The 11,344-nt window shown below is 31.1% G+C and overlaps 1 protein-coding gene across 1 annotated transcript; it reads right to left on the bottom strand.

Moving 5' to 3' along the window:
- Nucleotides 1-6,702: 6,702 nt before the first annotated feature.
- Nucleotides 6,703-9,501, bottom strand: LOC130014667 (protein STRICTOSIDINE SYNTHASE-LIKE 11-like). Its single transcript, XM_050382854.2, has 3 exons — nt 9,227-9,501; nt 7,912-8,181; nt 6,703-7,351 (listed from the first exon to the last, which is right to left on the bottom strand). The coding sequence occupies exons 1-3, from the start codon at nt 9,457-9,459 to the stop codon at nt 6,868-6,870; spliced, it is 987 nt and encodes a 328-aa protein (XP_050238811.2). The 5' UTR covers nt 9,460-9,501; the 3' UTR covers nt 6,703-6,867.
- Between the last annotated feature and the right edge of the window lie 1,843 nt (nt 9,502-11,344).

The following is an 11,344-nucleotide window of genomic DNA, read 5'->3' as shown; positions in this document are numbered from 1 at the left end:
TGTATTTTCAGAAGAAAGAAAGGAATTTTGAATAGAAGAAGGTACACAATCCAAGTCAATGAAAGAAGAGAAATCTGGTTCTGCAGTAGAAACAGTTTTTGGTGAAAAAGGAAAGGTTGACTCATAAAAGACTACATTCCTGGAGACTATGATCTTACTGGCCTCAAGATTGTAAAGAATATACCCTTTGGTAGTAGAGGAATATCCTAGAAAAGCACATTTAACAGCTCTTGGATCAAATTTGGTTCTCAGCTCAGGTATAGTTCCAGCAAAACATAGACAACCAAACACCTTAAGATGATGCAAAATAGGAGACTTACCATACAGCAGCTCAAAGGGAGTACGATCATGAATAATGGGTGAAGTTATCCTATTTATTAAGTAAACAGCATGGATTATGCAGTATGCCTAAAATTTCATAGGTAAGGAAGCCTGAAATTTTATTGCTCTAGCCACATTTAGGATGTGTTGGTGTTTCCTTTCCACAATGTTGTTTTGCTCTGGAGTATAGATACAGCTAGTTTGGTGTATTATTCCTTGTTGCTTATAAAAATCCAAACAAGCAAACTCAGGTCCATTATCAGACCTAATGACTTTGATTGCCTTGTGAAACTGAGTTTGTGCATAGAACACAAAATTCTGCAAAATACCTCTACTTTCAGCCTTAGATTTCATCAAGAACACCCAAGTATATCTAGAATGATCATCAACAATAGTGAAAAAGTATTTATATCCATTAAGAGAAGTTGTAGAAACAGGACCCCAAATGTCAACATGAAACAAGATCAAAGATATTAGCTGTACTAGAACTACTAGCAGGAAAAGATAATTTTCTCTGCTTTGCAAAATGACAAATGTCACAAGCATTATTTAAAGGTAGTTGAATAGTAGAATCAAGTTTTGCAAGATCTTAATCCTACCATTAGACAAATGTCCTAATCTATAATGCCATAGATCAACTGAGGCATTAGACTTAGAATTAGAAACTGCTGAGTTGCAGCTAGCACCAACAGACTGCATTGGTGTTAAGTGATACAAGCCTCCTCTTTTTTCAGCTGTTCCAATCATTCTCCAGGTATTCATCTCCTGAATAAAACATGTATCATGATAAAGAAATAAGCAAAGTTTCTTATCATCAGTCAATTTGCTTGCAGACACCAAATTGAAGATGAAGCTAGGGACATATAGCACATTGTGTAAAATCAAGTCAGGGGTCATTTGAACTGATCCTATTTGTGTGACTGGTATCAACTGTCCTGTAGGTAGCTTCACATGTACATTCTCAACAATTTCTGAATGTTTAAAGAATTCACTTCTGCATATAATATGGTCTGTTGCACCAGTATCCAAGATCCATGTGTTTTTATATGCTTTGGAAGTAAAATAACATGAATGAATGATACCTGGTTCTGCTGGATTATGCTTAAAGGTTGCTGATAAAGAATTGATGTGAGCAGTATTTCTAGATTCATTCATACTTTCATGTTGTATTAAGGCCATCAACTTCTGACATTGATCGGGAGTAAAAGGAAGACTTTTTCCATAGTAAGAATTGGAGCTCTCAGGTTTGGAATAAGTCATTTCAGACTTAGGTGCATCTCTTTTTTCTTCTTGTTCATCCTGGTAATCACTTTCTGTGTAGCTAGCCTGATTAGCATACCTACTTTCTCCCTTGAATTTAGACTGAAAACCTGGTGGATAACCATGTTTTCTGTAGCAAATCTCCACTGTATGTCCAGAATAACCACAGTAGGAGCAAAGTTTCTGTTTTTGATATGGATTTGGAACAAAGGTTCCTCTTCCTTTAAAACTTGTGTTTTTGTAATTGCTATTCCCTCTACCTCTTGCATAGTAAACACTGGACTCATATCCAGAATCATACTCTCCATCATGAACACCTTTTGCCATAAAGACATTTGAATCTGATTTCATACTCATTCCAGAAGACAATTGTCTTTCATGTTGAATTGTCATTGAAAACACCTTGTTAATAACAGGTAATGGCTGTGTCATCAAAATCTGAGTTCTTACTGTTGCAAAATTCTCATTGAGTCCCTTAAGGAATCTAATCACATGATCATTTGATGAATTAGTCTTAATAGCAGCTACTGCTCCACAACCACATCTAGGATTGCATATGCAGGTAGGTAAAGGCCTCAAACTCACCATTCCATCCCAAAGAATCTTAAGTTGTGTGAAATATTCAGTAATAGACAAGTTATTCTGCTTGAAAGTGTAAATCTCCTCTTGTAAATCAGTTATTCTATATGAATCTCCCTGTGAAAATCTATCTTTCAAATCAATCCAGATTTCTAATGCACTGTCTAAGCATGAAACACTTTCAGCAATAGTTTGACTAACTGCTCTATACAACCATGACATTACTAAAGTATTACATCTCTCCCATATTGCAAAGTTAGGATTATCAATACCTGGAACTGGAATTGATCCATCCATAAATTTGTATTTGTTCTTGGAAATTAGAGCCATTCTCATATTCTTGTACCATGAATGATAGTTATTCTCTTCAAGCAGATTTTTCACCAGATCTAGGGAGGGATTTTCTCCCGGATGAGCAAAGAAAGGACTGTTGAAAGATTCTTCAGGTCTAATAAACTGATTCTCCATTGTTATACTTTTATCGAGCTAAGAACTAGAAAAGAAGAGCTTCAAAGCTCTGATACCATGATATAATTTGAGAGAGAAGGAAAATTTTATTAATCACCAAAATCTTGATTACTACCTAGAAGAAGAAGCTGTTATCATTTTATAGACACAATGATAACCGCTTCTAACAACTTTGCTAAATGACAACCAAGAAAGCTACACCTGTCAGCTCCTCTATGGCTAATCACACACACTTAGCTCATGATACAGCTGGCTAAAGAACCTTACAGCTGGATAAGAGAATGAACAAATGCATAACTTGCTGACTAAGAAAGCTGCATATAAGCTTGAAAGCTTATCGGGAACTCAGCAAGAATACAAACTGCTACCAACGAGCTGTAGCTCAAATGGTATAAGCGCTGGGCAGTAAATGCCAAGGTCGTGGGTTCAAATCCTCCCACAAGCGCTCCCCCTCCCCAATTATCAAAAAAAAAAGAATACAAACTGCTGAAGCATTATATGCTGTGATAGTTTAATTGCGCTTTAATGTTTTAATTTTCACGCAGTAAGTCGTTTAATTTCTACAATCGACCAAACTAACTCATAACTCATTTTCTCGGACTTAAATCAGTAATCATATTGAATAATTATTGGTTATTTACGATAATTATGGTTGAAATCTCCAATCTTATCGTTACATACCGGTTTAGTCTTTATAATTACACAAGCGGATCAACATGTCATCCAATTTTGTTTATCAAAAAATTATCGTTAGATGCTTTCGATGTTAATCGTGTTTTTGTTATCCAAAAAATAGATGTATGCACTCATCGTTTTGACATTTTTTTTGTGTATAGCGTAATCTTTTAAACTAGGGCTTTTTATATAAAATACAGGATTTGGGTTAGACTTTACTTTTATACAGCCCAATGCATATCTTTACTTTTCACACCATCAATTTTATGAAACCTAACCTTTTTTTTTTATTTCTTTCTTTTTTACCGTTTTCTTATTTTCCTTCTCAATTAGCGGTTTCTTCATTCTTCTCCGCCATTTTCGCTTCTCTTCTCCACGATTTTGTTGTGCGTTATCTCCATTACTGCACTACTCCTCTTGCTTCTCTCATTTTTATTTCTATTTCATCATTATCTCAACCGTTCTTACTTATATAACAGTAAATTCTTTTGAGTTGTGAAAAAAAATTCACGATTTCTACTCCTTCGCTTCCGCCGTTCCGCCTCCGCTGTTGCGCCTCTGCCGTTTCGCCTCCATCGTTCCGCCTTTGTTTCGTCGCGCCATCTTCTTTTATCTTTTTAATTTTAGATCTGAAATTTTTTGTTTTTTTCTTTATTTTCAGATCTGTAATTTGTTTATCTTTTACTGTTGATTCACCATTAAACATGTATAAAGAGTATCTTTAAAGAATCTAATACTTATTTCATATTATATATAATAATTTTGTGATTTTATATAATAAAATTCTGTTATTTCTGCATTTTTTTGTACTTTGTTGTATTTCTGCGTTTTTTTTTATTCTGCAGAACGATTTGTTGATGATGATTGATTGCTGAATTATTATAATGTTACAGTGTTGTTGATTTTATGTTGACTTTATGTTGATATTATGTTGATATCTACTGATTCTTTTTATTTTAACATTGACAAATAAGATAATATTGTCTGTGAAATAAACTTTCGTTGGATGAAATGAAACTGTATCATAGCCGTCTTTGTCGAAATTTAGTTAGGTATGAGAGGTGAAACGCAAAACAATTATACAAGTGATTTTGAAGAAACTGTGCAGCTGCAAAGAGAATTGAGGAAAAAAATATATTTTGAAATAGATTTGTTTAATTTGTGAATTGCTGTGTTGGTGTATATTTAATATATTTTTATTTTTATATGTAAGAATAATTTTATTTTTTCATTTGAATTATTGTTGTTGTTTTTTCATATTGTTTTGATTACTTACTCTGCTAACATCTTTATCTGATTCATTTATTTTAAACATTTTGTACCTTTATTGTTCTTTAGTAGAATTAATACTATCATATTAACAAGTTATCAACATAATGTCAACATGATATCAACAATTAATGCTAATTTAGTTAAGATGTTTGTAAAATGAGAGCATCGATTGATTTAAGCCAAAAACAATCACCATATTATCAAAAACATGTTAACAACTCATCAATACAACAATTTAAGACTAACTTTACTTTTCTTTTAATGATTGAAAAATCAACATGTTATCAACAGTATATCAACAACATGTCAACATAAAATTGAAAATCAAAAAAAGTTAAAATACTTATCAACATAATATCAACAATAAATCAACAACGAATCAACAATTAATGCTAATTTAGTCAAGATGTTTGTAAAATAAAAACATTGATTGATTTAAGTCAAAAACAATCAACATATTATCAAAAACATATCAATAGTTCATTAATACATCAATTTAAGACTAACTTTATTTTTCTTTCAATGATTGAAAAATCAACATGTTATCAACAACATGTCAACATAAAATAGAAAATCAAAAAAAGTTGAAATACATATCAACATAATATCAACAATAAATCAACAACGAATCAACATAAGGAATAAAATAAAACATATTTTTTTGAAAAACTGTGACAATCGATAAAATATCAACAAGAAATCAACAACTTGTCAACATGATAATGCTAACATATTCTTATCTAATCTCATTTAAATTTTGTTTTTTTAGTTTATTTCACGCACAAAATTATCTAATTTGCTAATGTATTTTTTAGAATAAATTTTTTCAATGTTAAAATTAAGGAAATACCAACTGATTATCAACACAAAATCAACATAAAATCAACATCACTGTAATATTATAATATTTCAGCAATCAACCATCATCAACAAATCGAGCTGCAGAATAAAAAAACACAGAAATACAACCAAACACAAAAAAATGCAGAAATAATATAAAATTATTCCATATAACCATTAATTGATATTACATAACATGAAATTAACATTATATTCTTGAAATATAATCTCTATACATGTTTAATGGTGAAAAATAGTAAAAAAAGTATAGATCTGAAAATAAAAAAGAAAAAGAAGAATGAATAGATTATAGATCTGAAATCAAATAAATGACGACGACAAGTAGAGGAGATGATGGCGTTGGCGAAGATGACAACGAAGATGATGATGAGAACGATGACGGAGGAGCGAAGGACAACGAAGCGGAAGACGACGGAACAGAAAAATAAAGAACGGTAGAGAAGAGAGAGGAAAATGAGGTGAGAGGAAGAGAGAGAAATATGAGCTGAGAAGAAGAGAGAATGAATGATGAGGAGAGAGAAAACAAATGAAATTGTGATATTAGGGCTGAATATATAAAATCCGTATAAAAGTTATAATTAGCTCCGTGTGTGGTAGTTTAGTAAGTAGAAAGTATGTCATGTATAAAAGTAAATAATTAGCAAATGTAGGTTGTTTGTGTAAAAAGCCCTTTAAACTACCACCCCCCTGCCCCTAGTATAGCCCATTTTGCATAAATAAGTTTCATTGACTTGGTTATTTTATTTGCATGTTTTGTGTTCGAGTTTGTTTTGGTTTGATTCAACTGTTCGGTTGAATTATTAGAGTACTATAAGCATGCATACAATAAATAAAAAATAAACAAATTTAGAATGTGAAATGTGTCAAGGTAAAGCCACGTCACTACTCTTCCATTTCATTTGGACAATGGCCACCATTAAAATTTAATTGAGCAAAATGGACTAAAATTAAAATTTTTGAAAGGTTCGAATATAAATAAAAACAATTAAAAAGGTAAAAACAATTAAATGATTGACCTTTAATAATAAAGATAATATTAAATAAATTCATAAACTGTACTTATTTTTCCAATTTAATTACGAAATTTAAAATGTGCCAATAGTATGCAGAAAATTATATTTTTCTCAATTCAATATACGAGGTCATAATATGCAAATGTGTGCCTCTTACAAGTGACTTCCACCTCAACAAAATTACACCAATAAAGAATGACTCATCAGCATATATATCGAATTGAAAAAAAATATGACTTTCTGAAGATCGAAATTTAAATTTATAGATATTTAATTTTCATTTTACTTTTCGCATATTATAGTTTTATTGATTTTAATCATACATAACGCATACAATTTCGTTGCAACATTATTAAGGGAGCCATACATCAAAGCTTTTATTTTTGAAAAGTTGCTACGTTAGGACATTAACAAACTCTCAAATATTCTTAACCACACCAAGAAAATTAGTGAACAAAGAACCGATGTACAATTTCCCAACAACAGGCTCATGAACCTCACTTATCAAAGTAGAGTTATAGTCCTGACTAAGAGAAATATTGCGCAAAATTCTACCAAGCCCGTCAATTTTTACTGCTGTAGGAACATTAATTTGCGCAGATTGTTGAACATTTAATGCAACCCAAAAAGTATCTCCTGATGGTGTCCTCTTAATGTTGTCAGGATTCCCCGGCAATGTTAATAGAACTTCTGATGTGTTGGCTTTAGGACCTTTTAGCCAATATTTTTGAATTCTTTTCCCTATAAACTCTGTGAAAAGGAGATATTTTCCACCAACACTAACTGCAACACCAACGGGACCTGAAAGATTTCTTAATAAAACTGTAACGTTTTGGGTTTTTGGATCATATTTTAATAACCTTCCAGTTGAGTCATTGGTAGCCACGGCTAGTGTAATTTCACTGCATGTATTAAATTTGAACCTCGTTATCCGATAAGGGCGTCTTCAATATAAAACTCCATTTTAAAGTAAATAATACGCTATTTGATGTTGTAAATATACTAAATTTATTCCAATGTGCGATTCAAATTTTAACATCAAATAAAATACTTTATTTAAATTGTTTAAAATCACACCTAAAAACAAAATGGCGTTACTAGCTACAATGCATCACCAGCAAATACCATTTTGGAGTAAAAGATATGGTGTGCTATTAAAGCTACGAGAACAACACAATGATACTAATAATAGTATGTATGCATAAACAGAAAATAAATACACAAATATAAATGCTTAAGTTAGAAATTATAGTATTTTGATTATTCTAATATTATTTAATTTCTAAAACCTAAACAGAAAGTTTCGTTGAATTTCTAAACATGAAAAAATATATAGGAATCTTTTAAGTTCTTAAAATATGTTTAGAATATCTATAAAATTTCAATTTTTGAAAAATTTCAATCACAAAAACGCTTCCTATATTGAAGTTCCGTGCTTTTTAGATAAGTATTAGAAAAATACCCAAGGTTGTATATAGCACTAGCATCGGTGAAAAAGACCGTGGATGATAGTTGGTCAATATCCAAAGCATCAGTGAAGCGAAAAGGCACTCCTTCTGCTCCAGTAGCTATTGATCTTGCAAGCCTGCCATTAGTTCCGACAACAAGGAGCCCAAGGTAAGCGTCGGCGATGAAGAGCTGCCCTGTCGAACGCAAGAACCCTAAACCTAGAGGTCTTCCACACACATTTCCGAGAATTGGGTTTGAATTTCCATCGCACACTGCCTTTGACCTGTACCGTCATAATTTGGAAAGCAATTAACGAGAAACTTTTTGATAAATTCAGATCCATCAAGTCAGTGGCGAAGCCACATGGAGCACTAGGTGGTCAATTAACCATCTTTTGCAAAACAAACCACACTAATTGGATAGTCCAAATCATATAATTATACTTATTAAATTGACCCCCTTTAATCTTTTATTTTATACTAAACTATAAAATTTGACCCCTTAATAGTAATTTTTAGCTTCATCCCTGCATCAAGTCAACATACTATAGATGTCTTTTGCTTTTTTGGGTAAATCCATTGTTGGGTCGAAAACAAGCTGAACAGTCTCGATCTATTTTATAACTTCAGTAAGCATAAATTTTTCAGACAAGTAATTTATGATGTGAGGAATATGTAATAAGCAAATAAAAATCAAATTTCTGAACAATGCAAAGCTTGAGGAGCTAAATATGTAACATAAAAGCAAGATTTTCATATTTATCCACAATTTTAGCATGACTTTTGCTAAATATATTCTTAATCGATTTGGAGCTGATGTGGCACGATATTATGTACGTCATTTAAAATTAATTTTATACACATAAATGTATAGCATCACCACATTAAATCTAAACTAATTGTGAGTATATTTGGCAAAGGCACAAAGATGATGGTTAATATAGCACGATTTTTAAAAATGTGGTAATAATTTACAAACAATCTAACATTGTTGGTAGATAATAACATTTTCTTTAATATAAACTTTACTCTTGTTAATTTCTGAATAATATTTGTGATGGCTATTTTCTTTTCATAGTTTGATAAATTAGGCAAGATGTTTTAAGGAGGAGTAATAATCCTACTTAATTATATGTCACGTCATTTTACAACACATTTCTCATGTGTTGATAAATTTTACTGTTTTTATGCTTAAAACTGGCCACATGTTTATACATGTGACTGTGTGAGAGATATGTCGTAAAATGATGTGGCCCATCGGCTACGTGCGATAATCTTTTCCTTTACAGACAACTATGTAGAATGTTATGTAAGTAAATATTTATAAACCTGTTAGGCGTATCAAAAGCATAGTCTTGGAAACCGACATTGGGAGCCTGATATTTGAGAATTCTACCATCCGCAACACCAGTGTAGGGTCCTTGACCATGAGCATCAAAAGCAGTAGAGTCTGGACCCATGGCTGGTGATGGCAAATTGAGACGACTGAATGTGTAAGAAAAGGAAAAGTAAGGAAGAAGAGAGAACAAAATGAAAAATATATTAAAAACCGTGAGTGCCATTTAGCTAGTTATTCTTGTAAAACGGTAAATTGATGTGTATGTTGTTGCTTGCTGCCAGTTTATATAATACATAGCCAACCAATACTTTAATTAATGACCAGTGAGGCCACTCTCAATTTGCATGAGGGGAGTTAGTATAGAGGGCTGGCTAATTAAGTTAAAGTTAATCTTTAGGAATGATAAAGTCAACAATTCACCAAACAATTTATTGAAATATAACCAACAAACTGCAGCTCAAATGTATAAGCGCTAGACAACGAATTGCCAAAATTGTGGGTTCAAATTCTCCCACAAGCATCTCTTTCTCTAATTATAAAAAAAAAATTATTGAAAATATACTTTTTGAAAAATAAATATAAGAGCTTACTATTAATAATAACCATAGGATACAATTTGTGATAAATTAATAAATTTCATACACGTTCAAAAATTACATATAAATCATATTATCAAAATCCTTTAAGTTTTATCAATTATGTTATTAAAATAGTTGTGATTGGCATTTCCAAACAAAAAAAAATCATTCGACCACTATACTGAGACACTGGTACGCTTACATAAAAAAGAGAAAACTCTCAAAGCATCATTATGAGACCTGTTTGTTTCAGCTGTTTCTTGTAACTAACTGTTGCTGATAGTTATTACTTGTTGGCTGGTAGCTGATAGTTATTAGTTGTTGGCTGGTAGCTGATAGCTAATAGACCATACGTGTTTAGTTTGATTAGTTGTTGCTGTTTATTAATAAAATGACCGTAAAGGGTATAATTTTTATTTTTGTTTATTAAATTATAAATATATTATATTATATAATATTCAATAAAAATATAAAAAATTATTTATTTATAAGAAGCAACATCTAGTTTAAACTTATTTGGATATTTTTGATAAAATTATAATTTATTTTAAAAAATATTTAAATTACAGCTGCTTTAATATAATAAAAATAATTTTATATTATTTATAATTGATTAGAGTTTTTAAAAATAATTGAAATAATTTTATATATTAAATAAGTAATATATTCTAATAGGAGTAATTTTGTGTAAATAAATAAAAATATTGAAACGACTATCAATTGTTGGCAAAAAGTTCCAAAATGGAGTTTTTCCAAAAGCAGCTGTTGGAGGTTCAAAAGGCTCCAAAAAACAATTTTTAAAAAATTCTCACCAAACGCTTTAGTGTGAGTTTTTTGAAAAACAAAAGTTAAAAACTCCACCAAAAATATGAACCAAACACCCACCATATAAATTAAAACTCTAATACATAAATTAAATACAAATCTAATTAAAAACATTCATCTTCATTGTTGAAACATCTTGATTAGTTATTGGCAAAATGAGTATATCTACCTATAACTATAGCTCGTTTGCTAAAACATACTAGGATTTTTGAATTTTATCAGTTTGATCCATTATTTTTTAATATTTATTAAATTTACCCACAACTAAAGTTCGTTTTTCAAAGATACCACAATATATTGTCATCTTAATCCATTTTTTTAATGTTTATCAAATATACCCACAACTACTTTTAGAGCTGGCGTGACGTAATATTATATGTTAATATATATAAAATTTATCATACTTGACATATATGACATTCTGCCACATCAGCTTCAAACTAGCCATGGATATATATGGCAACAAACGCGAAGGTGTTGGGTCAAATTGACAAAATTTGAAGATCATGATAGGCAATAGTATTGGATAGATTAATTCATTTTGTCTTTTGTCACGATCCAATTTCACGGTATCGCGACTGGCGCTAGAAAACGGGAGTGATTGCTCCGTAACCCGTAGCCAGCCTTAGAAAACGACCAAAACATAAACAATCATAACATACAACCACATATTCGGGAGCAACCGAGACTCCAACTCTCATCTCA

Source organism: Mercurialis annua, linkage group LG6 (assembly GCF_937616625.2).
Source record: "Mercurialis annua linkage group LG6, ddMerAnnu1.2, whole genome shotgun sequence".
NCBI classification, from domain to species: Eukaryota; Viridiplantae; Streptophyta; class Magnoliopsida; order Malpighiales; family Euphorbiaceae; genus Mercurialis; species Mercurialis annua.
This window is presented reverse-complemented; position numbering and strand designations above follow the sequence as displayed.

Excerpts from the sequence above, each read along its gene's own strand:
- LOC130014667 (XM_050382854.2), bottom strand. The coding sequence starts at position 9,459 with ATGGCACTCACGGTTTTTAATATATTTTTCATTTTGTTCTCTCTTCTT. Across the intron at positions 8,182-9,226 it reads GCTTTTGATACGCCTAACAG|GTCAAAGGCAGTGTGCGATG; the intron begins GTTTATAAATAT and ends ATGACGGTACAG. Across the intron at positions 7,352-7,911 it reads AGTGCTATATACAACCTTGG|TGAAATTACACTAGCCGTGG; the intron begins GTATTTTTCTAA and ends TAATACATGCAG.